Raw genomic sequence first — 18,506 nt, forward strand, 5'->3', positions numbered from 1 at the left:
CCACTTGGATCGCGAGGGGCTGGTCGAGGACAAGAACTGCTGGAGACATTGATTGTAGGGTTTGGGAAGGAACGGCTCCTGCCGCTCGGAGCCTCCAAGCACGAGGAGGGAGACTTTTCCATCAGCAAGCCATCCTCTGCCCTCTGATTAGCCAGGCGGTCAGGGATTAAATACCCATGGGAATGAATTGATCTTTGAGAACTGGTTTCTCCAAAAGAAGGGTTATAGAGAGATCACAGCTTTCTGCTGCTTCTTCTGTGCCCTGGCCTCTAATAGAAAAGGGAGTATCACAGAGCTGATATAACTCACAGCAAAGGCAGCCAGCGAGGGCAAGCTGACAAAAAGCCAAACCCAAATCTACTTTAACCTCTTAAAATCTTTATTATTTTTTGTTTTTTTAATTAGCACATGCATAAAGTGTCAACAGTTTGGGATTAAGATGACATTTTTTGAACAAATGTAGTTACAAGCGGTGCTTCAGATCGTTCCAGGTTTCCTCTCTACACTGTACAGAAGAAAGCTCATGTTGCAACCGAAGTAGTCCCTACCTTTCCATCATCGTGTCACGACAGGCAGAACCCACAACACTGGGGAGAAATAAACTTGTTCACACGTAGCAACTGGGTACGGTAGATAGATACAAGCAGCAACATCTACTCACCTATTGACTAAGTGCACATGGCTAAAAGACCCCATTAGACAGTGAACATCTCCTTCTTTTTTAATGTCAACTATATAATAATGGAAATCAAGTTATGGCCTGTAATGGGTGACCCTCCCATGGGAGAGACACCCGTCTCCTGTCAGCTGCTTCTATCAAACGGCAAGTCGAAGGAAATACAGGTAATACTTCTGCCGGTATTAAAAGAATGAGCCTTGAGCACTCCGGGAAGCCAACCGCAAGGTGCCACCAGGCTGGCACCATTCTGTCCCCGCCGTGCCACCCCTGCAGAGCCGGAGCCAACCTCCATAAGGACCGGCCCCAGCCCTGGCTCCAGGCTGTACATATGATCGGCCGGTGCCAAAAGGGGGAAAAAAATTGCTTTTAAAATGCTCGGCTCAAGCTGGCCGCTCACAGGTGCTCTATTTTAGGAGGATCGGTTGCCCCAGTGCTCTGGGAGGTCTCCCTAGCTTGTAGCTGCTGAGTTTGGGTAGTGCAGAAGGGTTTTTGGCCTGTCTGAGGTGCTCCCAGCCCAGCCTGGGCTAGCCTTGATCCCCGGGCTGCCGGGTGCGGGGCACAGGAGATGATCCTCGCCTGCCTTCAATGCCCCCCAAAATAATGCTCCTGCAGCGCCTGGCCTCACCCGGAGGTGCTTGTGCTCCTACTCACTCCGAAGGCGATGGAAACCTGGCAGCGAGATGGCTCCTGTCCTGCCGCAGCAGCTGGCATTGCTCCGATGGCCCTGGGCTGGGGCAGGAGGAGGAGGAGGAGGAGGAAGGGTCTCCAGCCCGAATGCTTGTCCCACAGTGGCAGCAATGCACGTACCCTGGAGCAAAGCCACCAGCGTGTGCATGTCCCACAGCGAAGTGGTGACAGGATTTGTCCCCTCCCTGCATGCCCACCGTGTCGTCTCCTTGCCAAAGGTGCAACGTTTGCACGTGCACCCGGAGACGTGCGGTTGCCGGAGCACGTTTTCCTTGGGTTGGCCGAGATCGGAGTAAAAGCTGCTCCCAAAACTCCCCCTGCGCAGATGCGGGGGTAACAGCCCGTGCGCAAAGAAGGAGGAATCCCAGCGGATACCTCGGGGTCTGGGCAGGTCCAGGTTTCCACCCAGGTGAGGACAGGCTGAGCATCAGAAATCCTTGGAAATGTTCTGCCCTTCCCCAGCTCGACGAGCCCACCCTCCCCGTGAAGCCCCGTGCTCCTCGGCGATACAACAGGGACCTCCAGAAAAGGCACTTGTGTCAGTAAGGAGCTGCCCCGCTGCTGCAGCCTCGCTGCTCTCCCGACGGGAACGCCGAAGCCGAGCCCCGCGCGTGACACAGCACAGCCGAAAGCGGAGGGGAGGAAAGCACCAGCAACGCTTTAGCATCAATCCAAACTCACGCCGGGGGTATCCTGTGTCAGATTGCCCCGGGCAAGTCAAGCAGCCCCCAAAATGAAGGAAGTCTATTAAGGTGAGGAGCCATCAGCCCCGAAATGCTCCTAAAATGCATTTCGGAGAAAAAGGTTTCTTTCTGGTGGGTATTTTCTCTCTTTTTCCTAATCTGCTCTGATCTGAGATGAAAGGCACCACAAAGAGAGGCCCCATTTGTGGAAAACTGGCCAGAACTAAGGGTAGACCTGCAACATCCCAGTATAAAAATAATTTTGGTAAGGGTGATGGTTGATGCTCATAACAGTACGATTTTTGGAGACCTGGCAGGACTGTGCCAAAGATGCACCTGCTGCCAGCGGGATATCAACAACTCCTCAACGTGCATCGAGCTCAGAGCCTACTTCGTTTCTAATGCAAGATTTTTATGGTTGCTTGTTTTTTTCATAGCAAGAAGTGACTTTCTAGGGAGTAAGTGTTCCCAGCTGAAGCATCAGGCATCCATAAGCGCCAGTAACAGGTGAAAATCAATGGGATTTGAAACACTTGAGCTGGGGTGGGGCCATAAGGGACAAAAGCACCTCCTACGGTGGTACCTCCTTGTTGTACTTTGGGCTGGTGTGCTGTTTGCTCTGTTCTTAAATGCTGGTTTTTTAAATTGGTTATGGTGATAATAGCTCCATTTTTTGGTGGCTAGCTGGGAAACAATGCTGGGTCTGACTTTCCCTCAAGGTCCAGGGGAAGGAGACAGAACACATTTTCCTTCTGGAAATCACATGTAAGTTGTTTGGGTTTTATTTGGGGTGGGGGGTATTGTTTGGTTTTAGATTCCTCAACTGAGTTACCCCAAGTCAAAGGGTAACTTTTAAATTGTTCACCTTAATGTACCAGCATGATTTATAGGCTGCAGTCTGTGGTCTATGAATGGTCTGGAGGAGCAGGTTGCTGGAGCTGCTGCCTTCTAACTATTGAAATACAGCAGTAACAGCAGTGCAGCCTGGTCTTCTGCAGTTAGTTCACATCCTTCCCTCTCAGGTCTTTATTCTGCAGTATGTTTTATCTTTATTGTATTTGAGGGTCAACGCCAAAATCAGAAAAGGGCCAACAAAGATAAGGGAGAACACAAGCAGGCTGCCCTGGCTGATGGGCAATGCTTCAGGGCTGTAACCTGCCAGGATGGATCCACAAGTAGTGGTGCTGCAAGCCTGAAGGAGGGGATGAGGCAGAACTACAAACATGCCAGGTTTGAAGAGATGCCCAGTGGGCACCTCCACCATCCCCTGGCCCAACACAGGGTCACAGACGGTGCTCCTCTGATGTTTGCCTCCCTGCTTCTCAAAGCCTTCCCATGGTAGAGCCTCTGTGACCTGTTTCAGGGTTTCTCCATCCTTACTTTGAGAAAGCTTTCCCTGAGATCTGATTCAACTCCTTTCTGCCACAACTCAATCCCGTGCCTTGCGCTTTAGTCCAACACATGCATGGAGAACAGGTTTATTCTCCTCGCTGCCCTTTGTGGCTTTGCACAGGGTTTTACCTACCTGAGGTTTTTCCTGTTCGGAGCGGTGGGAGCATAACCAACCGAAAATGCCAGGCTATTTTCTTTCTATTTTGTTTCCTCCTCTCTGCGTTATTAATACTTTCTACACAGCTAAGTGCTAGAACTACTATTGGGCTGAGAGTCCTCCAGGGCCAACCCAGTCCCCTGGCATTGCTGCTGTGGGAGAGGTGTGCAGGGAAAGGCTCGCTTCACACACACTTGGGTTCCCAAGCCCCCAGACGCAATAGCCAACGGCAGATTTAAGCCTCCTAAAAGCAAAAGACTACAGAGGGACCTCTGGCTGCTGCTCTGGAAGGTGGCACCTGGGGGAAGATCTCTATTAGGAGAGATGCCCATGGGAGGGCGAAGCATTGGTGATCGACCGTCATGTAGTGCCATGGAGATGTCTGTGGCCTCAGGGCCCCGTACCAATGTAAGACAGACGTTAGTATTGATAATGTCACATCAACATTGCCTTCAGGGGACACCGAGGACAAGTGTGCCCCATCCAGGTCTTGCCTGGGGATTTCCTGCAGCAAGAGCCCTAGTGACAACACCAGGATGGCGTTCTCCTTTGGGAACGTCGTAGTGTCCTCCTCCCACCCTGCCTGTGGGCATGGTATTGAAGGCTTTGGGGCAAACCCCTCACTGAAGTTCTTGACTGTGGTTTTTTCCTTCCCTCCCCTAGAAAAATGCAGGCACAATTCTCACCTGGAGAAAGTGGAGTTTGAGAGGGTGATCCTCGACAACCTGGGGTTTGTTAAATGAAGATCAGATTCACAAAAAACCACCCCCAACCTTTGACTCTCAAAGATTGAAATACTTCAAGTCTAGGCTTGGGTATAAGTGCCTGAGGGAGGACAATTTCTATGAGCTTAGAGGCCATCGCATGAATTGCACGGGCAGCTCTAAGTGTCGGCAGGTAGCCGCAACAGTGGACCTGGGCATGTTTCTTATCACGTGTGTGGTCATCCCAGAGGAGCACAGCCATCTGGAGACTGGGAAAGGCCCACCCTAAGGGCATGGAGACCTATTCGGGGACAAAACCAGCATGTCCTGGCACTCCCGTACTTTGCTCAGGCACTTCTGCGTGGGGATAGCAGAGGGGCAGGAGAGCCCCACCGCTGGCATCAGCGGGGGGGATGCGGTCGTGGTGCTGGTCGTGGGGTCACCGAAGGAAAGGACAACAGTCCTCAAGGTGCTGCTGCCCAGTTGAGGGTAAATTCATGGGTGAGTGAGCATTTGAGTCTTCTAAAGTGCAGTGCAGGTTATATGGTCTTTGCTGTAAACTGTAAACTCCTCAGGACAGAGTCCTTGCCCTTACTTTTATTTTTTAATCTGTAAAGTGACATGCCACCCGAAAAATCCTTACCCCTAAATAACAACAACTACTACTACTACTACAGGAAAATAGGAATTGTGGTGAAAGGAACAGCCTGTGCTCCCCTTGCCAGCATCCCATGATGGGGAGCACTTCTCGTGGCCCTCCATGGTCCATCCATAAGGAAATGGCATGGTGCTCCTGCCAGCCACGCACCTCTGGAAAGCACCCTCCAAAATACTACCTCCAGCGCTACGACCTGCCTCCCTCCAAGTGAAACTTCCATTTATCGTTCAAGCTGAGGTGTTAATTCAGGCTCTGTTCCCAGGGGAGTCTGCAAAGCTTCTGTTCAGGCTCTTGGGTGTCTTGAAAGGGAGATAGAGATGGAAAAATTGGTGGGAGGAAATTTGAGGCCTCTTACACGAAGGGAGCTCTCTGGAGAAGCTGCGTTCAGCCTTATGTTTGTCACCAGAATAAAACCTTCCTGGGATAAAATAGCTGCAAAAGCAGGAGGTCTTGTAGGATGTGATGCTTGCTCCTCCCTAGGTCTCTGCCCAGGGTGGAAAGTTAGAAACTACCCAATCCCTTCTTCCTTCAGGACACTGATCCTCTAAGAGCCACCAGTGTCAACAGCCAGCTCCAAAGTTCACTCAAAATCAAGGAGACACTTGAGGGTGCAACACTGGAACATGAACGCTGCCAGGCTTCCACCAACTTTCATGAAACTTAAGTGAGACCAGACTTCACGCCTGACATAGCCCTCACAGGCAATGACTGGTGTACCATGGGCACGGTGGTCCCCATAATGTCCCTTTTCAGATAAATCAGAGGGGTCCTAAGAGGTTCCTGAGGACCTCAAGAACTATAGCCTTCCATTAATATCTCTAAGCAGAACCAAGCTGGCTTATTTACTCTTCCACTGACTCTGGCCCAATTCATTTGTACACACGCAGGATATACTTCCCCCTGTTGGCAGTCTTATTTATTATTTTTAATCTATGCCTGTAAACTGGCAAGTAGGAGAAAGCAGATAAAATAGAAAGAGGATCTCTCAGGAGATTGGTTGGGCTTGTTAAATGTTTGGCACTCTGTGATTATCTGTTGGCAATGAAATGCCACTGCTATATTTTAACATGGAACATGATACCTTAACGTACAGGAGAATCTCCTCAGCCCACTTCTGGTACGCTTGAGAGAGGAGAAATTCAATCATCTGTGACCTCGATTGTATTTTTAATGGTTGCCAAGCTAGATAAAATATTTAAATATTCACTTTTATATCGGCCCACATGAGGATTTGAGCATTTCAGGTTGTGTAACTGGCCTACTTTTGGAAGAGTATATGGAAATTGGCACATATGCACAAAATATTGAGTACGCAGCATATGGGTCAGACAGCCAGTGTTAATTAGTATGGCACAACCAATTCCAGCAGAGCTAACCCAGCCCAACCAAGGAGTTAGTGTCACTTGTGTTGGATTTCATAGGTCACCTGGGTAAAAAATAGATGAATGCACCTAAAATAAAGACGGTCGTCCTCAAACGTGGCTGAGTCCCTCAAGCAAAGGCACTGAGGATGTTGGCCTGCCAGCAGAGCTGGCCTTGCAGGAATGGCTGTATCATGAGATTGGGGCTCTCGGTGCCACCATGGGCTTGCCTGCCTCGTGGCACTGCCAGGAGAGAGCTAGGAAGAGCAAGGTGTGCCATGATCAGACCAGAAATGGGTGTCTATAGCCCGCACTGACTATACAGGTTACTCCACCAGCTACACGAGAAACCTGAGCGATGAGCTCCGACGTAGACATCTCACTGGGGAGAGGCTAGCTGTGGATCAGCCCCATCCCTGGTATCGAGACAGCTTCAGTGGAGCTGAGGCAGTTGAGATCCCTGGAAGAGCTGGACTGTGATGTCTTCGAGCAATGGGCAATGCTGGGAGGTTATGGTCCTGCCGACTTGCGTTGGAGTTGAGTGCGTGAAATGGGCTTGTGTTATCAGGGGCTGGGAATTTCCTTAAGCAGAATATAAAGAGTGAGGACGTGCTAGGATGGCCGAAGGGGAGGGAGCGGTGTAAGAACGTAAAGGTGCGAGGAAATGGGGGTGAGCCTTGCTACCTGCACCCCTGAGGCTCCCAGCTGTGCATCTGCTCTGCAGATGTGGCTCGTCCACAGGGCAGGCAAGGCTTGAGTTATGTGATTGTCGAGCGCTTTGCCATGCAAAGGCATCGATCCTGATAGTAGCACGGGTTGACTGACTGCCGCCAATCCCAAGCGTAGCAAAGTTGCTGTGAGGTGACAGGGAATTGGGAGGCTACAGGGACAGTCCTGACCTGCCACACACCAATGGTGTCCTACCGGAATTATCACAGTTTCATGTGATACGCACTAAGCGACTAGTGCACGAAAAGAAGGGACCCAGTCTTCTAGCGGCACTCTGCTCCTCTCCAGTTCCCAGCAGGATCAGCTCAGCTTTGCAGAATTGGGACAGTCACAGACCCGAGGGACGAGCCAGCCCCACGTGTCCCAGAGCCCCACACGTGCTGGTGGGACTCCTTGGCTCTGCCCGAGCCCCAGCTGGGTCCCCGCAGCCGACTCTGCAGCCCTTCAACCACCGTAACAGGTAACAGCAGCTCCGACAGCCCTCTCTCTCTCACAAAGGCTTATTACTCTTTCTAAATTATCCAAATAAACCCCATTTCTCTTCACATACAAACAGTATCGTGATCGCATCTATATTAATAACACTCCACAATAAATTCTACCAGGTGACTGCTTAAATGTTGCTCTGATTTTTTTACAAGACTTTCTTCTGAACTTGATCCAGACCAAACGCCAGCTGCCTTGCCAAGGAATGCCCGTCGCGGGTGTCGCAAGGGCTCTCTGCCTGGGCGGAGATGCCAGGCTTCGGCCAAAAGCTTTTGCAGCCGGTTCTCTGCATCTCAGAGGGTCCGCATCGGAACGGAGAGCTCTCGGTGAGCACCAAGCATCAGGAATTTCCTGGTCACCTGCAGTACACCATGTCTCCCTGCCTCCTTTGGTCAACCCTGTTTCCTCAGGGGTTGCAGATGAGCTATTCCATGTGTCCTATTGCTCTGCTGCTTCTTGCTTGCCCTGCCTGCTCTGCCCTGCCCTGCCTGCCTGCCTGCAGCAAGAGTTCGGTGAAACGGGAGGCACGGAGCCTCCCTGCCAGCTTCCCAGCAGGCTCACGTGGGAACTGGGATTGATCCATACGGCTAATCCCATACTGCTGGGTCTTCCTCGCATTGGGAGACGCTGTCCCTTGACAGGCAGAGCGGGACGAGTGCCTGAGCGCGTTAAACGGCATCAGCACTGCCGAGATGGGGAATTCTGAGGTTAAATCTGAGGATTTTATTGGCAATTCCTGCTCTGACAGTCAGCCCTAATGAAGTCAAGGGGAGCTTTCCCTAAGGAAAGGGGAGCCAAACGCAGGGATGTGGCCCGTGGCAGGGGACCCCCCTCAAACCCTTCCCCACCCACCCTTGCCCTCTCCCACATCCATGCTGCTCCTCTGTTCAAGCCCCCCACTCAACACCACAGCTCGCAGCCCAGGTGTGGAGATGCAGGAGGTGTCATGTCCAAGGGACAAGAGACCATTTCGTGTCAGTCGAGACAGGAGGGCTCCGGGGGATATTTCTCAGCAGCTGGGCAGGGGGTTCATCGCATCTCACCACAAAGGGTTTCTCACCAGGGGGAAAAGGAGCAGAGGCTTGGGGCATCGTTCAACACTAGCATTTCTCAGGGTGAATTTAAGGATCAGCCTTTGAGCCTTTTGGTCCCAGCCATATCCTCCCACCTCCTTTACAGGTCTGGTCGCTTCTAGATAGTCAAAATACTACTTTTGTAGCCATCACCTACACGGCTACCAGGAGAGCTGGGGAGGTGGGCTCAGAGCCCAGCTTCTCCCCAGAAGAGATGCAATGTGGGGACTCAGTTTTCCCCCATCCAGGGACTCGCGGTACATGGGAACACAATGCAACACCATGTCGGGCAAGTCCATGGCTGGTCCTGGCTCATTTTCTGCTGGTGGGGAACCTCTCCCAGGTCTCTGCAGGCTTTTACTCCTGACTGTGATATTTTCAGTATTCCCCACCCCTGTGCTCTGCCCTCCCGTGCCTCCTCCCTTTGTAGCTGCATCAAAAGCCTTTGATGAATCACGCTCTATTTTGATGAGCAAACTGGTATTTTGAGCACTGTGGTGGGGGCCCAGCTCTCCAGGCTCCCTCGCCAGTGCCTGCCTGTGGGGTAAGGTAAGGGACAGGGCAGGATCAGGCCAGGGGGAAATTAGTGCCTGGGTCTGAGTTGATCTCAATTGTACGGGCGCAGTTTGTGGGGCTGCAAAGTGCAAGTTGAGAGTTTACTTAAAAGCAGCAGTTTGTCTAATTAATTTTTTCTTTCAAATAACACCGAAATGGTGTGGTGCTAAGGCCAGGGGGAGTTGGGCTTGGGGAAGCTCCCTGGACACCTCTGCTCCCTTGCCAGCAGCCCCTTTCCCCCCTGAGGACAGCACACATTGCACCTTTCAAAGCCTAGACAAGTGCTGTGTCTCCCTGCCAGCTTCACAAGCCTTGCCTTCACCCTTTTCTCCCAGAAAAACTGGTCCTAAGGACGGAAACGGGCTCAGGTCACCAGCGCCTCGGTCTTCTCCAGGGAGCACCAGCACAACAGTGACCATCCCTACGCGACTGCCGTAAAACGTGGTGCATCGCTCTATGGGGAAGGAGGCTCCTGCCCACACGCAGCCTTTGGAGCTGCCTGATTCTACGAATGCAGGCAGCAGAGCATCCCCAAACCCGGCGCCCGGCCGTCCCTGCGCGCCCACGGTGGCACCAGCTGTGCAAACAGGCTGCTTCTCCAGGAGCTTTTCGTTAACGTGTTTAACATTTAGGTGAAAAAGCACTACAGCCTCTGGGTTTCCCTTCTCCAGCAAAGCACGCTCAGGGCCAGTCTCTGGTCTTGCTCCAGGTGTAAATCTGGAGTAATCCTATTAACCTGCCTCCAGAGCATTTTTGAAGTCATTAAACGTGAAGGTGCTGCTAATTTCTGGTCTCACTGCCTCCGAGGTGTATCCTACCAGTGCTGCTGCTGCCCAAAGGGTTTTTGACATAGTGTAAAAGCAAAGCTCCTGAATGAGCGGGGCCGCCCGCGCTTGTCGGCATCGACGCTGGGGAAGGCGCCTATACACACCTGGTACGGAGCCGGGGAGCTCCGCGCCAGCCCAGCCCCGGGGCCCCTCAGTCCGACCACTCGTTATCGTCCAGCTCGGAGTCGTCGTCGGACTCGCTGTACTCCACCGCGATCCGGCGGGACAGGATCGTCGCCACGTCATTGCCCACGGGCTCTTTTTTGGCCTCTTGTTCCCACTGCTCCTGGACTTTCCGGAGTTGGATTCCTGCGGTAGGAAAGGGGGGAAGGTTTTAGGGGCAACGTGTCCAGCACCCATGGGTGCATCAGATGTGCAGCATCCCCCCAGTTAAATGTATTGGATAAAACAGGGTGGCTGCAGCCCCCTTGCAGGAGGATGCACACAAATATAAAGCCATATGAGATAATAATGAGATGCATGCAACTATAAAGCTATATAATAGAATAAAGCTCCTCCTTTGCTTCCATTCAACCTGAAGAGGTTGAACCTTCTCAAAGGTTAAATCTGCCATTTGATCTGAAGATTTGCAGGAGGGGAACTGCGAGAGACCTCCAGGCGCGTTGTCTGCTACAGCCTGCAAGGAGGCCACGAGCGCAAGAGCTGCCAGTCACCCCCGCGGGGCTCCATCCCACCTCCGGCAATGGGTTTCCCCCATCTCCCTCCCATTGCATTTCTTCCCCCCCCCAGTTCCCGCCTGGCTGCCACCATCTTCACGCATCACCTGGTCTCCCGGGGCTCATCTTGCATCATCAACGAAGCCGATGCCACCCAACTCTACGCCAAGAGGTATTTTGCCACCGTGGTGGCAGTGCTGGGGACCCGTCCCCCCCTCCTTCCCGCTGCCGCCAACCCCCGCCGCTCACCCCTGCGGATGGCTGCCAGCAGGTCGCTCCGGGCATCGCTCATGGGCATCAGCGGGATCTGCGGCTTCCGAGGCTCCGCAGCGGGGGCCGGCGGCGATGCCGAGTGTGCCGGCGAGGCGGCAACGGCGGGGGGTCCCGGCGGTGGCGGTGGGGGTGCCACCGGGGGTCCCATGGGGCCGGCCTGAGGTGGGGAAGCGGAGTAGGGGCCGGGGGGTGCGGGGGGCGGTGAGGGTGCGTACGAGGGGGGGGGCGGCCGAGCCGGGGGCCAGCGCGGGGGGAGCCGAGATGGGGCTGTCGAAGGCGGTCTGCGCGGAGGGGATGACGGGCGGCGGGGGCGGCGGGGCGGGTGGCACGAAGTACTCTGCCATCGGCACCGGCTGTGGGCTGCAATGGGAGGGCAAAGTCACGTCAGCGGCGTGAGAAACGACAGCACCCAGCACCCATCCCGGGCACCCGGCACCCATCCCGGGCACCCGACTGGCTCAGCTGTGGCTTGGTTTGCTCTGGACCCCTGCGTAAGCTCTGTCCCACGGTCACGGAGGTGGGGGGGCTCTGCCGGTGAGATGGGCTATGGGGCATGCGGTGGTGGGAAGGCAGCCAACACCCCAGGGGAAAACGGTCCCCTCCATCCACCTTGTCCCCTTATCTGGGATGAGGTTACCCCAAAAGTGCTCCCGACCGATTTGTCCTCGTGTCTCACCGGCAGTTTCGGACCACGGCGGCTCTCCCCGCTCCATCAGCCCAGAAATGGGGGGGGGTCAGAGCCCCACCAAGCCCCCCTTCCCCTGGGCATCCCTCCAGCAGGAGAGAAGAGGCAGGCTGAAGCCCTACCCGTAATCCTTGACTAAGTGAGGTCTTGGCCCGTTGAGGATGGCCTCGGGCGGCTGCGGCGCGTGGGGCTGCTGGAGGCGGTTGAGGCTGTTCTGCCGGCTGCCCGCTGCCGGCGCCGGGCGGTAGACATGCTCCTGGGGGGGGGCGGCTGCCAGCACCCCCTCCTTGTGCTCCGCCGGGGCCAGGTGGGACGCCGGGGCCAGCAGCTGTGCGGGGTGGTTGGGGCTCGCCGGGTACGAGTGGTCGGCCGCGTCCGACGCGTAAGATCTACGGCACAGGAAAACCCAACGGTCGTACTCCTGGGAGGGGGGATGGCTGGGAAGGGGGGCAGGGGGACACGGGTTTGGGGGTATGTTGGGGTTGAGACAACAAAACAAAAAAATGGCCACAAAAATATAGATGTACAAGAAAGCAGAGAGATAGTGGCGGGGAGGTGGACGCCAACAGAGCTGAGCCAGTCTCTTCCCTTAGCTGCTAAATGGAAAGGGCTCCGACTGTATCCCAACACCAAGGCTGCTGCTGAGGTCCAGGATGCGACCCCGGGGGCACGAGCTGTCCATGAAGCTACCATGGATTTATGGCTTATCACCCCAACCCTACTCTGGGCAGCACATCCCCCCAAAGATGGAGAAGAAGAGAAAAGCAAAGGAGAGCCAGTGAGCTAAACGCATAGTAGGTAAAACCTGCCTATTATCTGGGGACAGTGATCCTTCCGATGATGCCATGTGATAGGGGGATGGTGAGAACCTGTTATCGGGTCGGAACTCTTTATCATACGCCATCATGTTCCACTCCAGGCGCCGGTTGCGGGCTTTCCTCACTTTCTTCACCTCCCGGGTGGAATCCTCCACCAGCCGCTGCTCCTGGGGGCACACACAAGCTGCGGCTCCATCTCCAGCCCGGCTCCTCTGGACCGTGAGCGGTACCCAGGGAGCATCACCCAGCCCCGCAAGATGCACCCACTGCAATGTGGGGGGGGGAGCACCCGGTGTCCCCTGCCTGCCCGTTACCTTCTGCCTGCGCTTCTCCTTTCTCTTATCTTCTGTCGCCTGCAACATTTTCTCTTTCCATAAGTTGAAGAAGTAGGAGGGGTCGGTGTAGAACTTGAGGCCGTCCTTTTTGTCGTCTCTGGGGGGATGGGGAGGGGGGAGAAGGGGTTATCAGCCACAGGACAAGACCCCCCCTTCCCCTGCACAGGGTGGTTCGGTACGATCATGGCCATAAGCTGTTGCCCCACCACGAACGTGTCCAACACAGCGGTCACTACCTGTTGTACCACTGCGTGGGCTCACTCGTCCCAAGCGCCCTACACAAAGAGGATGGTGGCACAGCAACCGGAGAAAACAGCCTCTCAGCCCCCACCAAGCAGCAAATGGGGTGCAATGCTGATGCCTCTCCTGGAAAGGGCCCCCCAGGACCCTCCAGGACCCCCTCGGTCCCCCCAAGGAACGATGCGCCGGCCGCCCTACCTGTAGGGCGTGAGGATGTTGAGCGGCGGGGGCTTGTCGCAGCGCTGGTACATCTCCATCACCGGGTTGGGGATGGAGTTGCGAGACACGACCTGCTGGTTCTGCACCGTGGAGCTCTTGAAGGCTTTCCGCATGTTGATGTCCTGCAGCGAAACTGGGGGCACGGGAAGAAGATGGGATGCAGGGGTGACCTCAGCCCCCCGAACCGGGCGCAGCGGGTGGTCCGGCCCTGAGCACACATCTCCCACCCACTCGCGCCTGGCCGTCACCCCAAAACGGCCCCAAGCCCCTCACCTTCCTCCACAGTGGAGTCCAGCTGCGTCACCTTGATGACCAGCAGGTCGACCCTCTCCTGCAACGAGTTCATCCGCATGTAGAAACTGTTGGCTTCGTTGAACAGCTCGCCGAAGATGTCCTCCGCGTGCCTGCCTGGCAGAGGGCAAGGCGCGCCTGTCACGGCAAGGGTGGCAGCCCTCTCCCAGCCCGTCCCCTGGACCCCACGCCTCCCCGCCAGCTCCGTGGGGCTCTCTCCCCAGCCTTGGTTTTTTGGGAGTTGAGCCTCATCCTCCTCTAGACCTGGCAAAGTGCTGCATGGAGAGATGGGGAGTACAAACGACCCAACTTTCTCCTGCCCCTTCCTCTGCGCACGAGCATCCTTTTCAGCGAGAGCGGTACCCGCAGGAGGCAATGAACCATTGTGGTCTGTGCCCCAAGAAGCTTTTGGATCTACCAGGACGGATGCAGCCAAAAAACTACCATCACACAACATGACCTGTGGAAACCCAGCCCTGAAGGTGGAAAACCGAAAGCAGGGGAGCGGGGAGAGTGCTACAGCAGGGAGAAGCTGCAATTTGTTTCTCTTCAGCAGTTATTTTCCTGCAGCACTCAGTGCATCGCTACGATAGCGCTTTATTAGGGCTATTATTATCACAGGGCTGAGCGGGGCACCTGGCAGGCTACAGCACCCATCGTAGCCCAGCACCCATCCCAGTACAAGCACCCCAGCTCCTTGGGGTTTCCTCCAAACAGCTCCTGAGATCAAGGTGCTTTTGCTATCTGCTCAGCCTGTCACCCGGCTCGGCTGTTTGTATTTGATTCCTTTTCTCCTGGACAAGGTAGCCATGGCCTGAGCACCCATGGGTGCTGCTCATGCTGGCTGCCGTGCTTCCAGCAGCTCCCTAAATACAAGGTTTATTTTTCTGGGACTATTTTAGAGAAGAATCTAGTTCTGGAGGGGGAAAAAGAGGAGGAGCCCTGAAGAGCCTGTGCTTCTCTCTATTTTAAGTTGATATTCAGCAGTGAAATAGGTTGCCCCTATTAATGCTCTCATCCTCCCCTTTTCTGCTGAAAGCAGTCCCAGGGCAGGAAGACGGCTGAGGATTTAGACCTTCTATATAGACCTCTCTTTCACACAAACTCCAAGATTAAAAAGAATAGGTTGGGTTTTTTTAATCTTCGTCTGACCTTCCTATTTCTGGCCAAGTTGAGAAGTAAGGGGCTCGCGAAGGCTTTCCGTCCCCCACTGCACAGACCGGCTATGGGAGGAAAACGGGTCTTAAAGCTGCCACCAAGTCCCCACTTTGGGCTTGGCCATGAGCACCCTCCCTTTTTTATTAGCTGGATAATTCCCATGAAATTAGGGGTGGCTGCAGCCTGCACGGCTCTCATGTAGCCCCCGTTTCTCTGTCATTGGAACCGGAGCAAGCGACCATGGCGTCCCGCCAGCATCCCACCACCCCGTCCCCATCCCACGCTGGGGTCACTGCGCTGTGACTTACTGAGGCTGCCCAGCTGCTTGATGATGGCAGCCAGCGTGCTGTTGGTGACACATTCCAGCTCGCTCGTCACCCCCCTCAGGAAGAGCCCCCCGGCATAGATGCCGGGGCTCGATATTCCTCTTCACCAGCGGCATGCTGCCGGCGAGCCCTCACGCCTCTCCTGGGCAAAGGAGAAAGAAAGAAAAAAAAGAAAATACACAGCTTTTGCCAGTTACCTACTTTTTCTCCCCATTCCCTCTGCTCTCTGCCCAGGGGACTTGTCCCTCCCACACCGGGATACGGAGGATGCAGCCCGCACGGCGGCACCAGGGCTTTTCCACGCAGGGGATGCTCTGAGGGTGCAAACCTCTGGATGCCGGCAAGTATGGGGATGCCAGGGTGAAGGTGAGGACCGTGCCAGGGCCCTGTCCCTATCTTGTGCTCCGCTGACAAGCCACTGTGCCCAGGGACACTTTCCCACTTACCTTCCCGGAGCTGCACTCAAACCAGGAGCAAACCCCCACGTGCTGCAGCCCTTCAGCCGACCCCGAAAAGCCTCATCCAACCCAAACAGCAGCCAGAAGCGAGCAAGCGCTTGTAATGCCATTATTTCCAGCTCAGCGCAAAGCTCTCCGGGGTTTTATTTGTGCATGCACTACACCGAGGCAAGCTGCCGCAGCCAGCTCGCCCCTACTCTCCGCAGCATCCCTGCGTGCCCCCCCCAGCATCCCTGCGTGCCCCCCACTCTGCCGCCGTCTGCGCCTGAACTGGGGATGGTTCATTTTCCACGGGGCTCAAGGAGACGTAGGGAGATGCTCGCACCCAACGGCCTCATCTCCAGCGAGAGCACCCGTGGGAGCTGGCGAGGAAGGACGAAGGACGGGCACGGCGGGGTGGAGGGGGGAGCGCTGCGGGCAGGTTACCCCGCTGACGCGAAGGGTGAGTGGTGTGAAACAGGCTGAGAAAGGAGAAAAAAAAGGAGCATTTATTAACCACGGTGGTGTCTCCTGGGGCGCTGCAGCCTGGGACTGGGACACGGGCAGGCACAAAGCAGGCAGTGACTCCACAGGCTTGCGCAAGGGGGTCTTACGTGACACGAGTGCATCGGGCCTCAGCTCCGCTCCCAATGCAAAGGCAAACTGATGACTTTAGCATTGAAATTGCTGTGAATTGGATCCCGGGCTGATAAGGACTGGAGAGCACGAACAGCCTTCCCAGCCCCCGAATACGGCGAGCTGAATCCCCCCATTTCACATCCTGGGCAAGCCCCATCCACCCCATCTTTCACAAAACCCCAGTCGGCTTTGGCAGCAAAGGAAAATTAGTTTCCGAGCAGAGCCATTAATAGCTGGGAGTGAAGCAGCCGGGCACCGACAACAGAGCCAGCAATTCTGACCATGAACGGAGCCAGAAATCTGCAGAGTTCACATTTTTTGGCCCCAGGAGCATTAGACAGAACAGTTTCCCATTGATAGCACCCGGCCAGTGCTCCCGTCCCCCCGCCAGCTCCTCCACAGTTTTCAAATGCAAATTCAAGCTTCCCCCATGAAAGAGCCCAAAAATTGTTTCTAAATCATTCATATCGAGCTTCCCAAAGGGCTGATTGTGCTCCTAGATCTCTACGTAAGGGGGTGAATGGCTGGGCTCCGCTCTGCCCCGGGGCAGTCGGGGTGCTGTGGGAAGGACCCCAGCCCTCAACCCTCCTTAGGGTTGTGCGATGCTTTGGGCTCAGAGCAAATTGCGTGTCCTCCGGCGCTTCCCAAAGTCACTGAACATGGATGGCAGGGCTGGTACTGTCCCTGGCTCCCAAAAAGCCTTAGAGGTTTCTGCCAGCTGGCTGTTTTTCGGCTGAGAAAACTGTGACGGAGTTTGCAGGGGAGCGTCTGGATGTCTGCTGATGGATGTCTGCTCTGGCCACGTACAACCATCCTTTCCAGGCACCCCCTGAACCCTCCCCGGGCTGCATAAAGAGATGAGCAACGCCGGCAGCTTCACCCCAAGCTCGCTTTGAGCCGGTTTTATGTGTCACCCCAAAATGCGGATTCAGAGGCTGAGCCCCAGCATGCCCCCACGGGGGGTTTCCCCACAAGCAGCGGCTGCAGGGATGGGAGAGCACGGGGCAGAGCGGTTAACAAGCTGCTTCGGCCCAGCAATTAGAAACAGGGAACAAAGAGCCATTCTCAGCATCCGCCTGGGACACGGCCACCGGCACCCAGGGCTTTTTGTCCCCATGCAGGGGGCCCGGGAGGAATCACGGCCACCCGCTCCTCCACCCCCCGTGGGGACCCCAGAGGGGAATGAAGAAAAAAAAAAGGATTTGAGGTCTGAAACTCTTCCTAGCAGGGACAGACTTGAAGAGGGGCAGAAGGTGGGTATGTGGTCTGATAACAGCATTTGAGACCATGCCATGGGAGAGCATCCCTGGAGAAGAAAGATCCCTTTAATCAGCCCCCCAAAAGCCCTAACAAGACTCAGAGCTTGCAGAAGAAACCAAGGAGGAGTTAGGCACAAATTTTTAGGCTAGGGTAGCTGGGACGGGCAACTTTGGCCGAGCCACGGGAGAAGCTGCTTTTTAACCTCCCTGATTAATGGCTGCTAACAGGAACACAGGGATTAGAAAGCCCTGCCATCCCCTCCCGCGACAAGTGCCATCTCAACCTGCTGTAACCGCATCCCTCGTGCACCAGCAGCACAAAACCTCGGACTTCTGGGTTGAAAACCCAACTTCTGACCTAAAACCCGCCATCTCAAGGCCTGTCCCGTCTCAGGAGACCAAACCGCTTTGGGTGGGGATGGGCTACACGCGACACCAACTTAATTTCTGTCCTTGCAGGCACATCTTGCTCACACCTACCAAGAGGCTGCGCACAAATCCTGAGCGCTGGCAGCTTGGCCTGAGCCCCAGCAAAGGGATGCTCAGTGATGCCCAGTGCTGCTCCTGCTCGTGCTGATATTTTGGGTAATTTCCAAGCCTTTGAGGGGGTGATTTTGGTGGCAGGTCATCAGACCTTCAGGAAAGGGCAGGAGCAGGGATCTGCCGGGCACGGAGGTGACTCCCTGGTGCACGAGGGAGAAGTCCTAACATGGACAGAGTTAGGCCAAGAGCAATTCATGATTTCTTCCATACGTATTGCCATACCGGACCCCACCTCAGTACTCAGCACCGCGGGCCATCGCCAACGCGCAGCGTGCACCAGGCTCGGCAGCGACTGTTGTGGCACCCCCAGTACAGCCCAGCTGGGCATTGCCGTGCAACCAGTAAAGCCACATCTGGGCAGCTGCGGGGCCAAATTGCCATCTTCTCATGGGCACTACCAGCCCTTGATGGCCCTAAGCAGCCTCACCTGGGACCTACACCCCACCCACGGGCCCAGGAGGTTATTTAAGCTCAGCTGGGGGTACTAGTCCTGCCTTGAAGGATGCTGCTGGTCCCCAGCCTTGAAGGATGCTGCTGGTCCCCAGCCCCGCTCCTGGCCACGTCCTGCTGGACCTCACCCCTGCGAGCATCTCCTGCCCCAGGTAGGTCCCTTGG

The 18,506-nt window shown here is 55.3% G+C and overlaps 1 protein-coding gene across 1 annotated transcript; it reads right to left on the reverse strand.

Moving 5' to 3' along the window:
- Positions 1 to 358: 358 nt before the first annotated feature.
- Positions 359 to 15,144, reverse strand: LOC128153868 (actin-binding protein WASF3-like). Its single transcript, XM_052813726.1, is given in 10 exon segments — positions 359 to 10,300; positions 10,918 to 11,155; positions 11,157 to 11,301; positions 11,749 to 12,015; positions 12,436 to 12,611; positions 12,759 to 12,876; positions 13,218 to 13,371; positions 13,512 to 13,646; positions 14,996 to 15,065; positions 15,067 to 15,144. Coding segments are annotated over 10 exon segments (1,524 nt in total). The 5' UTR covers positions 15,130 to 15,144; the 3' UTR covers positions 359 to 10,142.
- Positions 15,145 to 18,506: the final 3,362 nt, after the last annotated feature.

This window comes from Harpia harpyja, chromosome 18, assembly GCF_026419915.1.
Source record: "Harpia harpyja isolate bHarHar1 chromosome 18, bHarHar1 primary haplotype, whole genome shotgun sequence".
Taxonomy (NCBI): Eukaryota; Metazoa; Chordata; class Aves; order Accipitriformes; family Accipitridae; genus Harpia; species Harpia harpyja.